Source organism: Pipra filicauda, unplaced genomic scaffold (assembly GCF_003945595.2).
Source record: "Pipra filicauda isolate LSUMZ 115617 unplaced genomic scaffold, ASM394559v2 scaffold343_size770392_pilon, whole genome shotgun sequence".
NCBI classification, from domain to species: Eukaryota; Metazoa; Chordata; class Aves; order Passeriformes; family Pipridae; genus Pipra; species Pipra filicauda.
Genome location: NW_024104469.1, coordinates 525,747 through 548,531, shown reverse-complemented (window position 1 = coordinate 548,531; position 22,785 = coordinate 525,747). Strand labels below are relative to the sequence as shown.

Here is a 22,785-nt window from a genome sequence, read left to right as displayed (position 1 = left end):
GGCGGAATTTCCGATTGGTCGGCGCAGGCTGTTGCTAGGCAGGGCAGGCGGCGTGGGCGGGACTCCCGCCGCCGATGAGTCGGCGCTGAGGCTCAGCCAGCGCGGACGCCCCGGACTCGCCGCCCGCCGCCTGCGACCCCCGCGACCCTCCGGACCCCCCGCCCGCCCCGCGGACCCGCCGCCCGCCGCCCCTCGCCCCCTTCCCCGCAGCGCCATGGCCTCGGGATCCGAGTAAGTGCGGCCCCCGCCGCCTCCCCGCGGACTAGGCCCTGCCGCGGCCTGGGCCCGGCGCGGCCCGCCCGCCTCTCCCGGTGCGGCCCGTGGGCCCCAGGCGGGCGGCGGCGGCGCCAGGACGGGGCTGGGCCGCCCCCCGCCGCCCGCACCGCCACGGCCGGGCCGCGCCGGGAAGTGTCGAGTCATGGCGGGGGGGCGAGGCCAGGCCGGGCCTCCCGCAGGGCCTTGCCCGGGCCCGGGGCCGCCGGGCCCCGCACCGCTGAGGGCTTTGTTTCCCGGCCTCGTCCCGGGCACCGCGGGCTCGCCGCGGCCCCCGGGCCGGGGCTGGCGAGGGCCTTGGCGCTGGCCGACGCCGACATGTTGTGCCGGGCATGGCCGAGGCGATCGGCGGGTGTCCGGCCTCGCTCTTCATGGCTCTGCTGAGTTCCAGGCTGAGAATCGTCTTCTGCTCCTCTCCTCAGAAATGAGTAACAGCCCCTGCTCGCAGCCCACGTGCCCCTCGAGAGGAGTAAAATAGAACCGAAAGATAAATTTTCCCCAAAGCAGGGATACTCGAAGTGACTTTTTGGCCTTGCCAGAGGCGCTTTTGGTCCCTTTCGTGTCCTTTTGCGTGTGTTTTCCTTTCCTTTTGGCACTCCTGGAATCCGGACCTGCTTGGTCCTGCCGGGTCAGTTTCAGCGAGGTGTGCCAGGCATTCTGTGGCCATGGTGGAAGTGACATTCCCAGAACCCTGCTGAGCAGCCGAGCGGGGTGAACAGTGTCTTTAAAAGGGGATTGCTACGTTAGCAAACTTCTTCTCGGCCGAGTAGGAACCAGCAAAAGTTACTTTGCAGCTGGGACGGGGTTACTTTTTAGATGCCATTTTTTGTCCCTGCTGCTGGCAGCCATCTTGCTGAGCCGAGCCTTAGCACGGCAAGTAAGCATTCCAAAAGCTCAGGGAGTGTGGGTTCTGAAGGGATTCCTGTTTTCCTGTGCCAGCCTGTCTGAAGCAGTGTTGAAAACTTGGCGTCTCCAGCACGAGTCTGAACTCACCTCGTGGTTGTCTCGTTTCAGTAAGTGACTGTAGTCACCACATACCTCAGGCACCTTGCTTGTGGACAAAACTGTATTTATGAATTTTTTTTGTTCTTGAAAACCTGCCTGGGAAAGGCAGTTTAGTCTGTAATTCAGATGTTCAGGGTGGTAAGAAACTGCTCATGGTAAGAAACACTCTCCTATCTGGGAAGTGATTTCATAAGGAGGGTTATAAAAAGCCAGGCCAGCACACAGAGGGCATGGCAGTTTTCACTTTTGTTTCTGCAGCTGGAATCATTCTGAGACAGTGGCTTTTTGCTTATTTTTAGCACAGACTTACAGGAACAGCTTGTTTCCTTACTTTAAGCAGGGCTTTTGAGGTTGGTTGTCGTTCTCAGGAGGATCACTGATTGGTAGTTACCTTCTACTCTGACTCTTCATACCCTCCCCTGTGATGCCTCTGAGTGTTATGTGCTGAATGAGGGGAGCTCTGACACAGAGAGAAACTGTGGAGTGATGTGAGTCCGTGAAGTTGTGTCAGGAGAGGTTTAGGTTGGATATTAGGAAAAGATTCTTCACCTAGCGGGTGGTTGAGCACTGGAACAGGCTCCTCAGGACAGTGGTCACAGCACCAAGCCTGACAGAGTTCAAGAAGTGTTTGGATGATACTGTCGGGCATGTGATGTGACTCTTGGGGGAGTCCTGTGCAGGGCCAGGGGTTGTGCTCGATGATTCTTGTGGGTCCCTTCTGGCTCAGGATAGTCTGTGATTCTCTAAGTTGTAGAAAGTCCCTCTGCTCCTTCCCTGTGTCAAATGGGTCTGTTGAACTGCTTTACTGAGGGAGGAAAGCGGGCTGAGAATGTGAACAGGGAACCCACTGTGGTTGGCCTTTAGTGCTAATACATATTTGCTTCAGTTTTATGGATGTCTTGCACTTTGTGTACAAGCTGGGCCATTCACTGTGCTGAGCACTGTGTCCTCTCTTCTGACCTCTGTCTAGGGGCAGCTTGAATTTCCTTTCAATTCCAAAACAGCTCTAAAGCTGCAGTTTGTGTTCAGTTTGTCTCTTTGTTGAGTCAGGGAAAGAAAGGAGTGAGAGGGAAGGTGTGTGAGGGAGCTGACAAAAGGAGTGGGTCAGGGAGACGATTTGGAGGGTTTGCACTAGGCTCTCTCTGATAGAAAGCTCACTGAGGAACTGTAAAAATTACCTAGGTTAGCTGTCTGTCCCTACCCTTTGCTGAAGCTTGCCAGCAGGAGTAGGAAAATTGGCAGGAGAGAGCCCCAACCCATGCCTTAGGGTTTCCTGATTGGTATTTTCTGTTCGTGCTGCCCTTCCCACAGATGTCAGGGTTTGTCTGAGTGTGGTTGAGGTGCACAGATCTGTTTGGCCCTGTCATTTCACCTATAGCAGGAGGAACCCCCAGAGAGATACAACAAGGGTAAATGGTGATGGTAACAACACTGTAAATTACTGATGGAAGATGGGGAGTGCTTGTCTGTCCAAGTGCTTACCCTTATCTGCAGGAGAAATAACATCATGCCTATCTGACTTGTAATTTTGTAGAACTTTTGTTTTTATCTCTGCAGAACTGTCGGGTCAGAGCACTGAAACTGACCCCGCGCATTTGAATGCCTCCGTGCTGTTTCTTGGAGACTTTTATTCCATTTTTAATGCCTCCAAGCTTTTTGATCGCTCTTAAGTGCACTTGACATTGATCCAGCCCTCCCTTCTTAGGGAACTGTAGGTCCAGTTCTTCCATACCAAAACTTTTTTCTCACGTTCAGCGGAACCAAGTAGACTCTTGCCATGTTCTTCATCACTGCCGCGTGTTGGGAGATGTCCTAACTTTTTTTCCAGTTTCCTACAGCTTTTGGTTTGTGGACAGTTTTCGTTGAAAAGCTTCCACTTGCTGCCTGGTCCCTTTACAATTTATTTTTGATCTTATGTCCCAGGCTGTTTTCCAGGCTTTGTGGCAGTCCCTGTGTCCCCAGGGACAGCCACCCGGTTCCAGTGACAGCTCACGTAGCTGGAATCTGGCAGCGGTTTCTTATCAAAAGGCCTTTGGATCCACATTTCGTGGTCAGGGGGGTATGAGTTACATTCACACTTGGAACAAGCCAAATAGGAGTATTGTGTCTCCCTGGTGTCCCTTACTTCAAATTTTTAAATCTTCCTGCTAAATTAGTTTCCAGTGGCCAGGAGCTAATGCTGAGGCAAGGTCCTTACAAGTCGGTTGTTGGTTTTATGCACTGCTTAACCACAACCTGGCCTGAAAATGTGTTCAGTTTCCTTACTGCTCTTTTGGTTTTCCTGGAAATCCCAGACTTTTTAGGACTCTAACCAGACCACATTTTAGATTGAAGATGGAATTCATAAGCTCCTTCCAGGATGTATCCGGCAGCCTTTCTCGTGTCCTTTTTTTGTTCAGAGACTAGATCTATAATATCTTCCCTCCTTCAGTCTGCAATGAAGAGGGGCAAAAAGGTAACTTTCCCAGTAGTGGCAATCCAGGAAAGATATGTTTTGCAACTTCCCCTTTTGTTCACTTAAAATAATGTTGCCTGTCACTTGCAACATGTTTCCTGTGCTGCTCAGATTTACGGGAAGCTTGAGAGCCTCTTGGAAACAAGCTGGCTGCCCCCACAGGCTTGCTCAGTATTGTTTCCCCTTTTATGTGCTGGAGGAAGGAGCCCAGACCTTGTAGCCTGTCTTGGAAAAGCCTCTGTGTTGAGGAGCAGGGGTAACATCACACCGTAGGTATGTCACCCCTCTCTGATGGACTTCTAAAAATGCAGTGAACATGCCAAATGATGCCCAGCTGCCATTTCCACTCAAAGTTTGTTTTTTTTTCTGGTCATTCTATCCCTAAAAGAGCGAAAGGGAGCCAAAGTGTATGACTCTCACCATTGCCCACAAAGCTCCCTGCTCTTTGCCAGTGCTTGCTGCTTGCTTAGGGCAAAGGGAGACTTTGTTTTCTTTGTCACAATCAAGTCAAACTGTGCAAAGTTTTCCATTCTGACACTGGCACATCTGGAATACTTGGAGAACGTAGCCAGGTTCTCCCCCACTGAGGGAAGACACAACAGTCCACCCTTGTTGTGTCTGGCTAATGTACAACTTCCAAGAGCTCCTCCGAAATCACTTGGTTCAAATTCCTCTTCTTTCCTAGAGTGAATTATTCGCTGTATTAGATTTTGAAGGAAAACAGTTAATAACCTGCCTTTCTTCCCTTTCCTCGGTGTTTGGCTTGCTCTGTTTTATCAAGGTGAATGAATTATCTCTTGTATTTTTTGTGGTGTCATAGGCTAGAGCTGCAGTGACTCCTGTGAAGGTATTATGGAAAGGTGCTTATATCCTAAATAAAGACCTGGAATCATTTTCTATGAGCACTTGAATATTTATATTAACTTGCTAGGTTTAACTAATAAGCCTTGGCAAGCTAACCTCTTACAGCTCTTCCTATCAGGAGAGCTGCATCATTGTCCTTTAATTCCCCTATTTATCTGGGATTTCACACCAAATAGACTTCAATTTTTGTTTTGTTGGCAGTGTTTACATGTGATTTCAGATGAGTCTGAGTAATTCTTTGAGGCAGAACATCTTACAGTCACCAACATCTCACTGGCCACTTCTTTTCATAGATAGCTTCATAGCTATTTCCATTTGAGGCTCGTAGTTATATTTACTGACGGAAAACATTGTCCTTTGAACTCCTGCAGCTGGCCCCTGGTAAAAAAATGTTCCTTTTTGTCCTGCAAACAAGTGTGATTTCTAAAAGACAAGACAACAAAGAAACTTATAGGAAATGGGGGTGGCTGGACAGGACCAGAGTCACTGAGCCTCATGGGTTGTGTTCTCTCTCCCAGCTCTAAAGCGGATGACTTATCGACTGCTATTCTGAAGCAGAAGAACAGGCCCAATCGGTTAATTGTTGATGAAGCCATCAACGAAGACAACAGTGTTGTGTCACTGTCCCAGGTGCGTCATCTGTAGAGGCAAAGCATTTAATCTGGTAATTTTGCAAGCCGTTGCTGTCTGTTAACTTGAAATGTAACTTTGCAACATGACTACAAGTGTTTGTGTCAGAAGCTACAGCTGTCACAAGGGAGGGAGGGTTGTCTTGTTTTTCTTCAGTGATAAAATGTTTTTTGAGTCTCGATTTGTGGGATTCAGTTGGGCTTGTGCCCTTACTTTGGCTTCGGGATTAGTTCTACGCCAGCATAGTGGAGCCTCTGTGCTTGTGGATTCAGTATATCACTTCCAAGGTGCGTTTTCTGAAGTCAAGTAACTGTCCTTCAAATGCTTGAATTCCTGTTTTGTTAAAAGCTTGTTCTAACGCTCTCGCTGTTTACAGGCAAAAATGGATGAACTGCAGCTGTTCAGAGGAGACACTGTCCTGCTAAAAGGGAAGAAAAGGAGAGAAGCAGTCTGCATTGTTCTGTCAGATGATACCTGCTCAGATGAGAAGATTCGCATGAACAGGGTTGTTCGCAACAACCTGAGGGTGCGCCTGGGTGATGTGATCAGGTGAGGACACAATGTTACCTGTGGAAGGAATTAGCAACACGGTAGTTGATCTCGCAGTATCCGAGCTGCCCTATGGCAAAAAGAAGTTAGAACTTGCTAGAGATAAGTGGCAAAAAGAATGAAACAGTCAAATAGCAGGATTAAAAATCCCCCAAGAATGCTTATATTCCGGTTTCTGTTGTAAAAAGAATTTTAAAATTAGGAACGCTTAAAAAACGTTGCGGGGATTTTGTTGTGCAACACTTACAGAAAGCAGAATCACAGGATGATTTGGGTTGGAAGGGACCTTAAAAGTAGTAGGAAAGCTTTGAAGTATGGATCTCAGCTTACGGGAGACAGGTTCCATTCTGTGATGGAAGAGGAGAGAAAGGGAGCATGTGAGCATTTCCCAAACATAAAAATGGTAGTATGCAGTCTTAAATATGAGAGGGCTAACAGCTCCTCCTCCTGAGCACTGTCCCAGTATGGAATATTCTGCATTTTCTGGGCAAGTTGGAGCCTGGTTTCTCACACTAGACTTTCTGAGGTGGTGTCTGGAATAATCTTTAAATGCGAAATATTTTTCATACAAACTTCACAGATGAGAGAAATGAGGCCGTTCCACCCATCTCTCTACCACTAAAAAATGTAATTTTTAAACACCAGTGTAGTTGGGACACAGTGGTGCTTTGTACCTGTCTGTGGATTTAAAATAGAGGTGAATCCTTACTTTAAACTGATGTGAGGTTACTGTTGGAGTCTCTTCTAGTGTGACAGCCTGTGCTCTCCTCTATCGGCACTGTGTCTGTAGTGGTTCTCAGCCTCCCAAATGTGTTAACAATTGTCTTGACTCGTTGTGAGGTGAAGGAATTTTCAAATCTCTTGCCCTCAAAGTTTTTTTTGCCAGTCTTTAACTGCTTACTGTGCCCTCGTTTCTGCCAAGATCCAGATTCGTGCTAATCGCTTCCTGATTGTGATCTGTCAACAGTTTTCCTGCTGGGATAGTATGTCTTTTCCTTCACCCTTTTGCTATGTCCTCTCTGTAAGGCATGTGGTAAAAGAATCTGTTGGGATATGTGACAAAAGTCACATATGAAAAGCTGTGTGTTTAGCTACAGTTCCACACAGGCTTCTCTTAGCTGGCAAAGCCAGTTTGAGCTTTCTGCCATTGCTTGATACTCTGAGCTGTGGCTACAGTAGGCTGTTTTACCTCACAATAGTAACTGTAGCATGTATTTTAAAAGGGGGAAAGGGCCTCCAACCTTTAACCTAATTGTCAGCCCCCACAAAGTGGGATTGACAGACACCTGGCTGCAAAGGTGTTTACCCCTGGTTGGTCCTGTGAGAGCCTGTGCTCAGAAATCAGGTTTGTCAGCAACAAGAACCCTGGTCTCTGTAGTAAGTGAGAGAGAGAAGGAACAAAGAATTTTCCCCAGCTCACTTTCCCATGCAACTGGTTCTTGTGACTTGTGACTATTGCAGGTCTTTAGGCTGCATTAGTAATGTGTGAATATGCCTTGGGGACAGTGAGTGGGGCTGCAGGAGAGCAGAAGGATAGGAAGAAAGTATGAAACTCCCCAGTGGTCTTGGACAGGGCTGAGAGGAGTGAAGGCAAGTGTGTGCTGTGAAGACTAGCCCTTGGTGGTATGATTTTTGCGTTTTCAGCATTGAAATGTTCTTATGCAGGTGGGAGGTCTCACCGGGACTTGGTGTGGTCTTTGGATGTACTTTCCTGGAACGGGGCATCACTGCCTTCTCCAGACTCAGGTGTAAGTCCAGCATGATGTGGCTAACTGGCATTTTCTTCCGTTGCAGCATCCAGCCCTGCCCAGATGTGAAATATGGCAAACGTATCCACGTGCTGCCAATTGATGACACGGTAGAGGGGATCACGGGGAATCTGTTTGAGGTCTATCTCAAGCCCTACTTCCTGGAAGCCTACAGACCCATCAGGAAAGGTAATAATGCCCGTCATTGAAGTCCTCATGGCAGCAACTGTGAGCTAGTCCTAAGACTGAATACAGAGAATTTCTAGAAGCTTGCACAGGTTAGATTAGACCGACATCTGTAGAGTGAGATTTGTTGGTGTTGATTTAAATTTTCCCTAATCTTCAGAAGGAGCTATTGCTGCTGCTGGCTGGCAGAGCAGTTTGATGGCTCTGCTTTTTTTACCTGTCTAAAGTGAGAGATCATCAGAAAAGGCTCAAGTGGGACTGGGAGAAAATTTCATGAAACTAAGTTTTGATGGAATTGGGGAGTTGCCTGCATATTAATGAGTTGTTTGGGTGTGTGTAGTGCTTACCTGGTTTTCTCAAAGTTCATCCTCAATTAATATGGTAATCAGAGGGGGAATCGGGTTCAGATCCCCAAATGTGGAGTGGTGGAGATGGCTGCTGCAAGGTGGTGATGTGCATATAGCTGCCATAGAATTTATAATATGCAGTATTATATAGCAATTAACATAATACAATTTAGTAAATTTCCTACTCTCACCCAAAATCAAATCACCTTGAGCCGTAAATTGTACTTCCCCATCCTCCCACATCACCCACCAGGTGCCCCCAGGTCCTTGAGGAAGAGCAGAACCACGGATGGGCTTGCCTTTGTCTGAGGCAGGAGTAACCAAGACTGTTTTCCCCATCCTATTTTTTATGTGAACTACAGGAACTTTATCCCCTTCTACAGTACACAGAAGCGTTGGTTGGGCAAGGCCAGTCACCAGGTGGCTTTTGCTAAATGTGTATATTTGTTTGATGGTCCTACCACCCTTTGTGCTTGGTGTAGTCCTGAACAGTCCACTGAATCATTTGATTTTCCAGAGGCTGGTGCACGATTGGGAATGTGATGCACCCTCTCAGTGCTGTGTCTCTGGGACTGGAGTAGCCTCAGTGCCTGATGGTTTGTCAGATCCAAAGACCTTCTTTTCCTCTGAGGGTATAGAATAGTGTTGAACAAGGTTCCATGGGCCTGGGCCAGGTCCCAGCACACTGCAGTGATCTGAGTCTCTCTCAAACTGCCAGCATGACAGCACACCTTTTTCCAGATATTTTACTAGTTTTTCAGGACTGTACACTTATTCAGGATTGAGATACCAAAATGTTGGAGGTAACCACTGTCTTAGTTGCTTTCCCATGCTATTCCACACACCCTGCCACTCATAACTATCCACGCTATGAACACGTCTCTGGCTGATGTTTTAAATACTGTTAACCTTAAACAAGACTTGAAGCACATTCTGCAACATGCTGGTTCACAGCACCAACCGTGACAGAATTCCAGAAGCCAGAAGTGTTTGGACAATGCTCTCAGGCACATTGAGAGGGGCTGTCCTGTGCACTCCTGGGGCTGTCCTGTGCAGGGCCAGAGGTTGGACATGATGATCCCTGTGTATCCCTTCCAACTCAGGATATTCCATGATTCAGTGATAAGGACCAGCTTGGTTTCAGGTGTTTTGAAAGGATATTAAAAATCTTTCAAATTCTCAACCGCTACTTTAGTCAGCCCGAAGGAGAAGGAAGACATCGGGAGGGAGGGAGGAGGTGTAGCAAAGGTGCAATTACCAGTAGTTCCCAGTGGATGGCTCCCGAAGAACTCGAGGAGAAGCCGTGCTCAGTGCAGGTACCAGATTTGCTTCCCTACCAGCAATTCCATTGTTTCATAAGGCACTACTACGAAGAACAACCCGATGATAACCTTTGCCCAGGCCCCAAGGACCATAAATATCACCCCAGGGAACAGGTACAATAAAGTGTTAAAAAATACACCCTGAGAACAGGTGCAAATCTACATTGTCACCAGCTACTGATACAATGAGTGCCTGCTGGGATCTATCCTTGTCGCAACCCTTTGTGTTCCTGTTGGGTGCAAGAAAGGAATGTTTTCCTTTGACCCCAGCAGGCAAATAAGTATCACAAAGCCACTCACTCATTCCCCACCCAGCCACAGGATGGGGAGGAGATCAGGAAAAAAGTAAAAATTCGTAGGATAAGAACAGTTTAATAATTGAAGCAAAGTAAAATGTAACAATAATGAAGATTATAGTAGTAATTGTATTGGAAAAGGGTAGTGATGAAACCCAAGAAAGGCAAGTGTTACACAACATAATTGCTGACCACCTGCTGACTGACGCCCATCCCATCCCCCAGCAGTGCTTGGCATTCCCCAGTGAAATCCCCCCAGTTGATATACTGGGCATGGCATTCTGTGGTGTGGAATATCCCTTTGGGCAGTTCACTTCAGCTCTCCTGGCCATGCTTGCTCCCAGTTTTTTGTGCACCTGGTCCTCGCCAGAGCATGGGACACTGATAAGTTCTTGGTTCAGGGTAAAGAGTGCTGAGCAACAACTGAAATATCAGTTTGTTATCAGTGTTATTCTCATAGAAAACCCAAAGCACAGCACTGTATTTACCAGTTACTAAGAAGAAAATGACTTCTATCGCAGCTGAAACCAAAACAAGTATACCAGTTTGCACCCTGACTAATTTCCCTTCTTCAGAGTAATTTAAGTAATAACTGGGAGGGTGTGGAGAGAACCAAATGCACTTTTGGGGTTATGCTCGTAGCACTTCTGCTGTAAATAGGTCTGAATACACTACAGACACAAGCTGAAGTTATCCAGGGTCTGTAGCCCAGTTTAGCCAGGAGTCATAGTGTTGTTTGTTATTCTGTTTCTGTATACAAACAATTATAACTAGTAGCAATTAGTTATAATAAATTCAGAATGAATTTTTATTAAGTTAGGACTTTCTGCCTGTTCTAGAAATTTTAAATTGAAACTGAATGGAAAAGAAATGTGATTCCTTGCCTTTGTGTTTTGTATTTGGGCTGGGTGTTCTCTTCTATTGTTTGCTGTTTCGTACTGGATGAAATTTGAGAACTTAAGCAGAGCTTGGGTGGTAACAGTAGATGCAGATCTGGAGTTTAACACACAGAGCAGTGTTACAAATGCTAGCAGTGTCTGCTTGTGTAACCCCTTTCCTTGAACTCTGGGGCTGTTGATGGTACAGGGGTCAACATTTTGGAGATGTGGGTTGCAGGAGGCCACTGATGTGTGGGATTTTACAGGTGACATCTTCTTGGTGCGTGGAGGGATGCGTGCAGTGGAGTTCAAAGTGGTGGAGACAGATCCAAGCCCTTACTGCATAGTGGCTCCAGACACAGTGATCCATTGTGAAGGAGAGCCCATCAAACGAGAGGTGAGCAGAATCCTGCCATGTGGTTCTCCTGCTGAATCTCCTCTGTCCAAAGTCTGTTTCCATGGCAGTGTTTAAGGGCAGCAGTGTTCGGAGTTCCTGTTTTGCCATTTTCTATATTGAACATAATGGTTAGAAACTCTGTTTTCAGGAGATAAACTGCTGCAGAAAGTAGTCAGAGAAATGTACTTGTCCTTCTTCATATGCTGAAGGCACCAGGGTGTAGGGTTGCTGATGAGAAGCATGCTTTGGCAGCAGCTCTTTTGCATCTGCTTCCAGATACCTCATGCTGGAGGTATCTGGATACCTCAAGCTTAGGTACTTCTTTTAATTCCAGTGTTCCCTTGATCCATAGCAGGGAGAGCTTATAATGTTGCTAAATTTCATGCCACGTGAAAAGAAAGCAGTTGGTACTTTTTGAATGAGAAATTTGAAATCCCAAAATGATTGACTTTAAAACACAAAACATGTTTCCCCAGTCCCTTTAGGTGTCTAGCCTTGAGTGTTGCAACCTTAAGGCAACCTTAAGGGCCTGTCTGACAGGTCTTGGTCACCTTACTGTTTAAGAGTAGGAAATGAGCTACGGTAGATGCATAATTCATAGAATAAGTACCTTTTTTCTGCTTGAAAATAGAGTGAGTGCTGGTTTGTGTTTAGCTGTCTTCATCTCTGTGGCACTTGTGAGGCTGCATCTGGGCACCCCATGAATCCAATTTGGGCCCTTCAGGACACAGCAGTGACAGATAGGAGCAAGTTCGGCCAAGGCAACCAGAATGATGAGCTGGAGGTCAGAGGAGGGACTGGGGTCATGGAATGATGCAGACTGGATAAGGGAAGGCTAAAGGGCAGGCTTCCTGACAACTGCCTGGTGGGAAGAGATAGATGACCAGGTTCTTCTGAGTGCTGTACCCAGGGACAGGACCAGAAGCACTGGCATAAGCTGGACCAAGGGAAATTGCCAGTAGATACTAGGAAAAATGTTTTCCCCAGCCCTGGAGCAGGGCCCAGAGCGGGCAGGAATCTCCAAACCTGGAGACCTTCAGTGCTTGATAGGTCCAGCCCTGCTTGAAGTAAGTGGGGCTTGGACTGAGCCCCTCTGAGATTCTAGACTGTTATTTTATTATTTTGGTGTGGCCTAATGTTACAGATAACTGAGGCCAGTGTAGGTTTGGACAGCTGAATGAATGGATGCTGTGAAGAAAGGATTGGTTACAGTTGATCTTATCCATATGTCTGGATCTAACATTCTGTGCTGATTGGAGTCAGTCCCAAAAGACAATGCTGCATCTGCGAACTGTGTGTCAGACAGACCATGTCAGGTAGTTAGACATAGCACTTACTATTTAAGGAGAAAGTATATTTTACACTGATGTTGTCTCTTATTACTTCTGTTAGCCCCATCAAAGGGTCACAGAGCTTGTTTTGTGCTAGAGTCTGTAGGGAACCTGGCAGCAGAGGCTGTCATTCCAGAAGGTGGGCTTCAGTGAAGTCTGAGTACGTGCAGGCAATTCCCTTTGTATGTCTGGGAAGACAGAGCTAAGAAACAATGGTAGAAGACACCAGGAAGACTTGAAAGTGAGAATCTCAAGACAGGCAAGAAATGTCTACAAGTGAAAATCCATATTCTTGGCTTCTGTAGACTGGGAGGGGTTGTTGAACTATTGTTTTCACTGAAATGTTTAATGTGTTTCCTTCTGGGTAGGATGAAGAGGAGTCGCTGAACGAAGTGGGCTACGACGACATCGGTGGCTGCCGGAAGCAGCTGGCTCAGATCAAAGAGATGGTGGAGCTGCCCCTCCGACACCCTGCTCTCTTCAAGGCCATAGGAGTGAAGGTACGTCCCTGTGTGCACCAGCTGGATGAGTGGATCTCTCCAGGATGGGGGTTTAGGAGGCACTGGGGAGGGGAATGTGTTGGCTTTTTTTTTTTCCCCTATTTTAATGCTGGTGTTAGAAGAGTATTTGCTTACTTGTTCTGGACACAGACTGAAGCGCTGGCATCTTGTAAAGGGAGTGATGCTTTGAGTCAGAGCTGCCAGTTACTGGCAAGGTTTTTGTTGTGTGTTATGTGAAGTATAAGGGTGTTGATAGCAATGCTGCGATGGCAGCTGTTGCATGAGTTTGCATCGCAATTTCAGACTGGCTTTATCAAATGCTTACAGTTTCACTGTGAAGCTACTTAAGCATTCAGATACTCACCACCTAAGCCTCTGGCCTTTGTCCTCAGCCTCCACGTGGGATCCTGCTGTATGGTCCTCCTGGCACTGGTAAAACACTGATTGCCCGAGCGGTGGCCAACGAAACGGGGGCTTTCTTCTTCCTGATCAACGGTAAGTTTTGTGGCTGCTTTGGCCCCAGATCTGCTGTGTGCTCATTCATTCATCTTATGGTACAGAATGATGTTAATAGGGCATGCTTAGAGCCACATTGTCTCCCTGACATCCTTCCTTACCTCTTTCAAGTGGACCTCTGGGGACACTTGAAGGCTATTTGTGTGGAAGCATCTGTAGTGGCACTTCCCTGAAGCTTGACTGTGCTGTAGCAGGACACTTGGAAGATTGCAGTGTGACACAGGAATTTGGAGTCATTCTGTCTGTTCGTTTATGTTGGTGAGGGCAGAGCTGGCAAGGTTTCTGTTGCTCCCATCATGTTCCATTCAGAAAAGAAGCTGCTGTGGCTGTGGCTTTCTTTCCCCTCAAGTAAAGCATAAGACCTGTTTTGTTTCATGTAAAATTAATTGGAAGGAACTTTCCAGAAAGCTATAATGAATTCCTTGGGATGTTGCTACAAATGACAGAACTCCTTTTGATAACTCCCCTGTAGCAGCTGAGGTGGCTGCTGGTTGATATCTAGTAAGGGCCAAATTCTGGATTTTCTGCACTGCTTTTCTGTCCTATTTTAGTCAGTGCTGGAATAACCGAACATTTTTACTGAAGAAGTGCAGCTTTTCTTCTCTGATTTCAGTCTTGTAGGCCCGTGACAACAACAGCAAAGGAGAATGTAACACAGCACAGCACTGACCAGCAGTAGGGAAGTGACTCGCTTTGTATCTCAAGATAGTGGATGTAGATGGGCCTGTTTCAGCCATATGTCACCCTTGTCATATACTTCCTCAAGTGTGTGCAAGCTGTCACTGAATGCTAATGCACCAGCCGTTTCTTCAGACACTGGTACATCTATTGCATAATAAAAATAACATTGTCAGAGTTAGCAATGCATTCTCTGTCTGCTGGTCCCAACTCTGAGCTGCAGGCAGTGTTGTAGACAGAGCTGGTATGAACTGGTGAGTTACCTGTAATGAAACACTCAGAGTACTTGCCTACACCCGTGGTGCTGTGGCTTGGAACCTTAGTGCTCCTGAGGGTCAGGTTTCTTTTTCTTGGGTCCTTTAGAAGCATACTTTCTGTTCATTGCCACTCCCATCGGCATGATGCAAAAATCTGTAAACTTTCATAAGTGTTCAGCAATTGTAGATGTCAGAGGAATGCTGTCTTTCCTTTTGAGATCGATGTGCTTGCACACTGTTTTTTATTTAACATTTGAGAGGAGATGGGGATTGTGGTTTTGTTTGTTCGTGTCTGTTTGATTTAATTTTTTAAACTCATTTATAGGATCATACAAAGGTAAATGTGTATCTGTGTAATATAAGCTAAAGGTGGCTTCACAGAGCTTTTTCCCTCCCTACCCTGATAATTCATCACCATATAATTTGATTGCTTCTCTTGCAAGCTAGGACTGGCATTAACTGTGTGTGGTGGCACATTACAGAGAAGCTCACCAGGTGTGAAATAGGGTAAGGAAAGAGGCAGCTAAAGGTAGCTCATTGACTAGTGCTGCATTCTCTTAGATTAAACTGAAAACACCAAAATAATGATAGAAAGTAATTCTGCATGCTGGTCTTGCCTTTCAGCTGCAGATTTAGTGAACTTGATTGATAGTATTTGCTTTGGCTTGAAATATAGATTGTCCCATGTGGTCGTTGTACTAAAAAAATTCAGCTGCATGTTTTTGGGGCTAGCTGCCTCTCTTCTCGTTGCCACAATGTTGCTATTTTTTTAGGTCCCGAGATCATGAGCAAGCTGGCTGGTGAGTCTGAGAGCAACCTGAGGAAAGCCTTTGAGGAAGCAGAGAAGAACGCTCCTGCCATCATCTTCATTGATGAACTGGATGCCATTGCTCCTAAAAGAGAGAAGGTAAGGAGAGCATGTCCTTTTTGGTAGCAGCTGGCACAAATCTCTGCATTTGACTACAGGGTAAAGCAGTTGGGTTGGGAGTGAGAAGGATCCTATACAGTTCTTGATGTTTGTTACCATCATGTTGTATCTGCATGCCCTGGCGCAGTGCTGGCTCCCCTGCTCCTTGTAGAGCTGTTGGTGTAACCACTGCTTTCTCTCTGCACAGACACATGGAGAGGTGGAACGTCGCATCGTGTCTCAGCTGCTGACCCTCATGGACGGGCTGAAGCAGAGAGCGCACGTGATCGTGATGGCAGCCACCAACAGACCCAACAGCATCGACCCAGCGCTCAGGAGATTCGGTAACACACCTCTTCTTGTGTGTCACATACTTTGTTGCCGGCCATGCCTCAGGGGCCCCGGGAGGATTGAGCAGAAATTAATGCTTAACACTTCCTGTGTGTTACATAAACTACTGCCCTGTCTCCAGCTGCTTGCTAGGAATTAATTTCTAGGCTTCCGGCCTTTGGTGCCATTTTCTGTGCCACATTAGGTGAGAGCTTGTAGAAATAATACTTTGAAGTGGAAAAGTGTGCTAGCCTCTCTTAGGTGAAGCTATTTCAGGACACACTTAAGGAGTAAATGCCGGAGGGGATGTTCGTGCCTTAGACTGCAGAAAGCTCTGAATGATCTATTTCTCTGTCTTTTATTAATGAGAAATACAGTAGATTCTGAGATTCAGGTGTTCAAAACAGTACATTGGGAATGAACGTCTGGTGTGTGACCACTTGGTAGAGTCTGTCAGGTGTGTAGGGGCAAATGGCCTCTTAAATATGTAGTGAGCCATTTGGAAGCACAGCCATGACTAGAGGAAAAAGACAGGTGTACATAGCTAACTAAGTTAATATTGTGGTGATACCCTGGTTTCCTACCTCTCTGGTTTCATGTGTTTGACTGCTTGGGTACTGTCATGAAAGTTCTGAAAAATTAAATCTCTCAGTAATTGTGACCTCTTGTGATAAAGGCACAAAGGTAGAAATAAACAAAAATTTGTCATGGTATCTTGGTTTGGGGAAGCATAATTTCCTAAAAGTGAAACTTAGAAAAAATTACTAAACAAGCAATGCTATGTGTCATATAATCCTGAACACTAGCTAATACAGTAGTCTCACTTCCCAAATGGCTAAAGTCTTGCCTTCTCCTCTGACCTGTCTCTGCTACTGTGCTGTTAGATGCTGCAGAGAAATGCAAAGCTCTGGCAGTCTCAGAAGTTGTTTGTGGCATGTCATCATGTTGTTCAGTCAGAGAAGGCAGCAACCTCAGCTCCTCTACTGTGCAGAATCAAAAGCTCAACAAGTGTTTGTACTCCCTAGGTCGCTTTGACAGAGAGGTGGATATTGGTATCCCAGATGCCACTGGGCGCCTGGAGATCCTGCAGATCCACACGAAAAATATGAAACTGGCTGATGATGTGGATCTGGAACAGGTGAGTAGTGTGCTATTAGGAAAGCTTGTCTCATTCCTGGTGCTCTTGTTTTGTAGTGGGAGAGTTGTTAAGGCTTGACCACGTATATGTAGTTGCTCGATAAGGGCAGCGTGAAACTGCAGTGAATGTGTGACCTCTGGGGTTCCTTCTGGCTGGTGTACCAGTGACCAAAAGCCCTCGCTCACTAGTAAAGAATGGCGTGGCTAAGTGAAACAAATATGTATCATTCCAATCTGGAAGTGCCTTACCACTGTCCTCCTGGGTTTGTTTGCTGTGGTGTTCTATTTAAAAGGGCAGCAGGCTCGAAACAGCTCCCACACAGCTGGGTGAGCACTGTGGTACAACTGGACACCATCTGTAAGTTGGATGGTACCTGTCATCTCTGTCCTGAATGAAGAACTGCAGTGCTCAGGGTTATCTTTCTGCACACTGTCTGAATTCCAGATGCAGTTTTGATCTCTGGTAGGCAGTGGAACAGCAGTGTCTTTGCCTGTTAAACATGTGGTAGCACTTGGATCCGCAGGAAAGCCCTGGTGTTGCTGTCCTACATCCAGAGCTCTGCACCTCCCAGTGTTGACCTTGCGTGTATCCCTGTGAGTCATAGTCAGTGCTCTGCTTTCAGGTGGCAAACGAGACCCATGGCCATGTTGGTGCTGACTTGGCTGCTCTTTGCTCAGAAGCTGCTCTTCAGGCTATCAGAAAGAAGATGGATCTCATAGACTTGGAAGATGAAACCATCGATGCTGAAGTGATGAACTCGCTGGCTGTGACCATGGATGACTTCAGGGTAATGCAGGAGTGCCCCTCTTTCTTCTGGGTGCAATTGCTTCTCTGAAGCAAGTAAAACATTACATGCTAGAATTTATATAATGCTGTTTCTTGTATTGACAGTGGGCTCTGAGCCAGAGCAACCCTTCTGCTCTTCGGGAGACTGTGGTGGAGGTGCCACAAGTTACCTGGGAAGATATTGGTGGTCTAGAAGATGTAAAGAGAGAACTCCAGGAGCTTGTACAGGTAAGGCTTTATGAAAGATTTTTTGCTTAGCCAACTTGAAAAATAATTATGATAATAAAATTCAGAATGTCTTCAGTTTCCTGTTTGGGCTGCAAACAGGGTAAATGCAGGGGCTTTATGGTATCTGCTTGTAATGGACTATAAATACCATGCTGTTCCATCTTAGTGAACTTGGAGAGGAAGGTGCTGGGAGCAGCATCAGGCTTCCCTGAGCTAAGTCTATGGTGACATTTTGGGTGGGTGTTGTGCAATATGCAGAAAGCCACAGTTCTGCTTCTCTTAAGTGGAGACCAGGAGTGGGACCACTGCTGAGAATCATCTCACATGGTGGCTTTATCTGCCAGGCACTGGATGAAGATGCTCCTACAGAGAGCCTTTGAAGGGCTCCCCATCAGCCTTAGCACAGGGACAGGTGAGAAGTAATTGCAAAGCCCTCTACAAAGGGAAAGGCTGGGACAAAAAGTCATGAGTGATCTGTGGAAGCTCCAGGTGTCTGTATGGGCATGATTTGGTTTGATACATTCTTGCTTTCAGTTGGCACTGTAGAAGCATTCTGTCTGTGAATAAAAGAATCTGAATTTTCGGTCTAATTTTCTGATGTTAAAATCATCACCTGTCTGTGTCTGACCTCATTGCTGAGGATAAAGGCTCACATCAGACACCTTGCCTGTCTCTGGAGAGCAGAGCAAATAGGTTAGGTAATGAGCTGTTCCCTTTTGCTTCTACAGGGCAGAGTGAAACTGAGGTTAAGTGTGCTGGAAAACTACCTGAACTGGTACTTAGTTCCTAGAGGTAAAGGGGTTATTTAGGGCAGCTTTCCAACTTAGCCATGGTGCTTTTGAAAAAATAGACCAGTGTCCACTTAAAAGCTGCAATGGCACCAGGCAGTTTCTTGTGTTTAACTCAACAGACATCTCAGGTAGTGTTTCTGGTAGGCAGAGAACCCAAACTGAATCAGAGAAAGGTGTTCTTGCTCATGGCAGTGGATTTGGACTGTCCCTTCCCACCCAAAGTATTCTGTTCTTACAAGGTACGGGCCTGTTCTGGCTCATCACAAGAGGTTTCTTGGTTTGTTTTCCTTCAGTATCCTGTGGAGCACCCAGACAAGTTCCTCAAATTTGGCATGACCCCATCAAAAGGAGTTCTCTTCTATGGGCCACCTGGTTGTGGTAAGACGCTGCTGGCCAAAGCCATTGCCAATGAATGCCAGGCAAACTTCATTTCCATCAAGGGGCCGGAATTGCTCACCATGTGGTTTGGCGAGTCTGAGGCCAACGTGCGCGAGATCTTTGACAAGGTAAGTGTTTCTTCTACTCCCCATGCTGTGTTTGTGCTGAGGTTCCCTCAGAACTTTGTCTCTACCACATCTGTCTTATTGGCCTGGTTTTTTTTCGTGTCTTCAGTGTTTTCCCACTTGGCCTGAGAGCAGGTTGAAGAATCCCTAACCTCCCTGGGCGTGTGTGCTGGTGTTAAAGCGCTCTCGTTGTGAACAATTTTTTTCCATATTTCTCACTGGGATTTTCTTTGTGGCTGTGGTCTCTCCTCCTCTCACTGCACACTGTGAAGAAAGATCCAGCTCCCTTTCCCAATAACTACGCATTAGGTAGCTAAAGACAACGATTGGACTTCCCCCTTCCATTGGATATATCTCACCTGCTTGCATGCCTGAATAACCAGTTGACATCCTCAGGTCTTGCAGGAAGAGTTCTACTCCAGCAAAATGGCTCCAGTTTTCCCTCTAGTCACTGGAGTTTGTACTCTTCTGCCTGGTTCACAGTTCTCCCACTTTGGCAAAATTCAGTTTGTTCAGGAGAATTTAATGGAGGGTTTGTGTGGCAGGGAACTACTCTGAAGCAGCTCTTCCAAGCTCTCCTTGTGGCAGCAGTGCTCTGGTACTCCTCTGAACTGTGTTAATGGTAGAGAAGGCTTAGTGTGGGGTCGGCATGCCCCTTTTTGAGAGGTATTAGCAGAGAATAATGGCTCCCATTGCTTTCTGCAGGCTCGCCAAGCAGCCCCTTGTGTGCTGTTCTTTGATGAGCTGGACTCCATCGCCAAGGCCCGAGGTGGGAACATCGGCGATGGCGGCGGTGCCGCAGACCGTGTCATCAACCAGATCCTGACGGAGATGGATGGCATGTCCACCAAGAAAAATGTCTTCATCATCGGTGCCACCAACAGGCCAGACATCATCGACCCGGCCATCCTGCGCCCCGGCCGCCTGGATCAGCTCATCTACATCCCCCTGCCTGATGAGAAGTCCCGGGTTGCAATTCTTAAGGCCAACCTGAGGAAATCACCGGTTGCCAAGGTAGGATCTGTGCCCTGACTGCGTCTGGCTTGGGTTTGCTGTGTGCTGCTCGTGTTCCTCACAGGCTGGGGACAGCACAGGGGCCTGGAGGCTGATCCATGTGGTAGGGTGGAAGAAGAAGCTTGAGCTCGGAGCCTAGGTATCAGCAAAGCTAGGTGCTGGTGTGCAACCACAGCAGGTCTCCACAGGTAGTGGAGTTCTGCTCACGGTGCAAGATCAGAAAAGCCTGTTATGGTGAGATGGAGAAGTTTCTGGTACTCTGAAAAAAAAAAAAATCCTGTAGAACACAGGGTGGGGAAATTGAAATTGAAGAGGAACCATTGCAGTGAGCTGTTGTTGAACCCTGCCATAGGCAAGAGCTGTGTCCCTTGCCTGGGGAGAAGGAATAATGCAGCTGAGAGTTATTCAGAGAAAAGCAGGCATGAAGTGAGAGCCCAAGCCTTTTCATGCCCAGCTTACCTTTTTAGGTGTTGTTGGGAAGGAAAGTTTCAAAGGAGGTTGCTGTACTACCCTCTCAGCTGAGTGGGAGGAGGAGAGCTCAGTTGTCTTGGTCTGCCTGCACCCCATCTCTATTTCCAGTCTGATGGTGTTTTGTTTAACTCCTCATGCTGAGACCTGAGCAAATCATATCCTAAATCTGCAAGTGCAGAGGCATTTACAGCCACCCCGTGGATTCCTGGTGGGTGTGAGGAGCATAGCCTGCTTTCATGTGTGGTTACGTTTTCCCAAAACCAAGAATCTTATCAGCTGATTTTTCCAAAATTGTCCATAGTTAAGGCAGCACCTTCGGATCTGAAGACACCTCTCTGTCACCTGAGGATGTGAGGTGTTAAGGAAAGGCCTCTCTTGCTTTTGTGTTTTTCACTAGGATGTCGACCTGGATTTCCTGGCTAAGATGACCAATGGCTTTTCGGGGGCTGACCTGACAGAGATTTGCCAGCGTGCCTGCAAACTGGCCATCCGTGAATCCATCGAGAGCGAGATCCGGCGAGAGCGTGAGCGGCAGACCAACCCCTCTGCCATGGTGAGTGGGGCTCATGTATTCCTCTGGCATCCTCGGGGATGAGCGGGCTCCTATGCGGAGTACGGAGCTGGAACACTTCCTTTTCATCTTCTGGGAGGTTGAGGACCCTGCTCAGGGGCCTCATGGTCAGCACTTGCTCACAGGAGGCACCTGCTGCAGCCCTGACTCATGCCTGCCTCTCCAGCCCCTGCCATGGGGGTAGTATTGGAGCATCCTGGCCTGGAGGGAAGCTCTGGATGGCCCTCGGGCACACGATTCACCTGGTCCCTCTGTCCTGCTGTAGGAGGTGGAGGAGGATGACCCGGTCCCCGAGATCCGTAGGGATCACTTTGAGGAGGCCATGCGCTTTGCTCGCCGCTCTGTCAGTGACAATGACATCAGGAAATACGAGATGTTTGCACAGACCCTACAGCAGAGCCGTGGCTTTGGCAGCTTCAGGTACCTGTGGGGTGTGAGGGGCGGGTGGCACCTAGGCAGCTTTCTAATTGGTTCTGGGCAACAATCCCCTTTTCCACTCAGAGTTCCTGTTCTCCCCAGTGCGTACAGCACACATTCCTGTTCCCCACAGCGTGGTGAGTGTAGGCTGTGCTGCAGGTCAGTTGTAGCTGCCCTGTTAGTGCTCCTCAAGTCCAACAACCTTTCTCCTGTAACACAAGCAACAGCCAGCAGCTGTGAGCCCTTTGACCTGCCCTAAGGCTTTGTCCCATTCCTCCTGCCTGTCCTACACATCAGCAGGGGTTGGTACGGAGGGAGGGGATGGTGCTGAGCTGCGAGGAGGCTTTTGAACAGCATCTCTTCTCTCCCCTCCTGCTCTGCTGCACACAGGTTCCCCTCAGGCAACCAGGGTGGCGCCGGTCCGAGCCAAGGCACGGGAGGTGGCAGCGGGGGCAACGTGTACAGCGAAGACAATGACGACGATCTCTACGGTTAACTCGCTGTCCTCGGTGGACCAAACTCCACACCAGGCCACGTTGTACAGGGAAAAATCCAATGTTCAGTGGACTCTTGGCTTCTTCATTCCTCAGTCAGAACAGTGTAGCTGCACGTCAGACTTTGTACAGGGGATGTTTTCTGCAAACACAAATCCAGAGTGGTGTTCAGTTGGGAGGCAGACAGTGAATTAACAAGAAAGGGGAACTGACTTAATTTCTGAGAAATTTCTGTTCTAGTTTATGTGGCAGAATCAGCAGCTTTAGCAAAAGGGTACAACGCTAGCCTGTATTAAAAAAAATAAAACCCCACGAAAAATAATAAAAAAAAATTAATAAAAATCCCACAAAACTCTAGCCAGGCCCCAGCAGTTCCTTTGTGTGGTGCTGGCACTGTCTAAGCCTGTGTCTCTGGTGCTGTCTGAGCACTCCTTGCTCCGGTGGAGTCCATCTGTACATGTGCTTTCCTGCTGTGCTCAGGGCTGCTGTTCATGTGTAACTCCTCCTAGCTCTGCTAATGGGAGAAATGGCTTTGGCAGGGTCTCTGCCCTGCCCTGGCCTGGTGGGAAGTGCCGGGTAAGAGCCTGGCAAGCAGGTACCTGGTGTTGCTTCTGAGTCTGGCCATGAGCTGTCAGATCTCCTCCTGCTTTGGCTCTGCAGCAAAGGAGCTCTCCAGCAATCCCCATCTCTTCCAGGCACAAGGGTCACTTGGGCTGCCTCTGGTGTGTGCAGTGCAGTGTGACACCACTGTGGTTAGGGGAGAGGGGATGTTCAGCACATTCCATGTGTCTCACTGGTCTTGGAAGATCAGCTGGCCTTGCGTGGTGTCCCAGACCCAATCGATGGCTTCTGATCATGGTTTTTCTTCCTTTCCCCCTCTTCTGCCTTGCTTGGTTTATTTTC

The 22,785-nt window shown here is 47.5% G+C and overlaps 1 protein-coding gene across 1 annotated transcript; it reads left to right on the top strand.

Annotated features, from left to right (window-relative positions):
- The first annotated feature begins 76 nt into the window (after positions 1-76).
- On the top strand, positions 77-22,239 carry LOC113988508 (valosin containing protein). Its single transcript, XM_027722185.2, has 17 exons — positions 77-231; positions 5,116-5,227; positions 5,604-5,776; positions 7,571-7,713; positions 10,820-10,950; positions 12,650-12,781; positions 13,174-13,276; positions 15,006-15,139; positions 15,348-15,483; positions 16,495-16,607; positions 17,230-17,394; positions 17,499-17,621; positions 18,706-18,918; positions 19,621-19,929; positions 20,798-20,953; positions 21,237-21,391; positions 21,779-22,239. Exons 1-17 carry the CDS (start codon positions 215-217, stop codon positions 21,882-21,884), a joined length of 2,421 nt encoding a protein of 806 aa, XP_027577986.1. The 5' UTR covers positions 77-214; the 3' UTR covers positions 21,885-22,239.
- Positions 22,240-22,785: the final 546 nt, after the last annotated feature.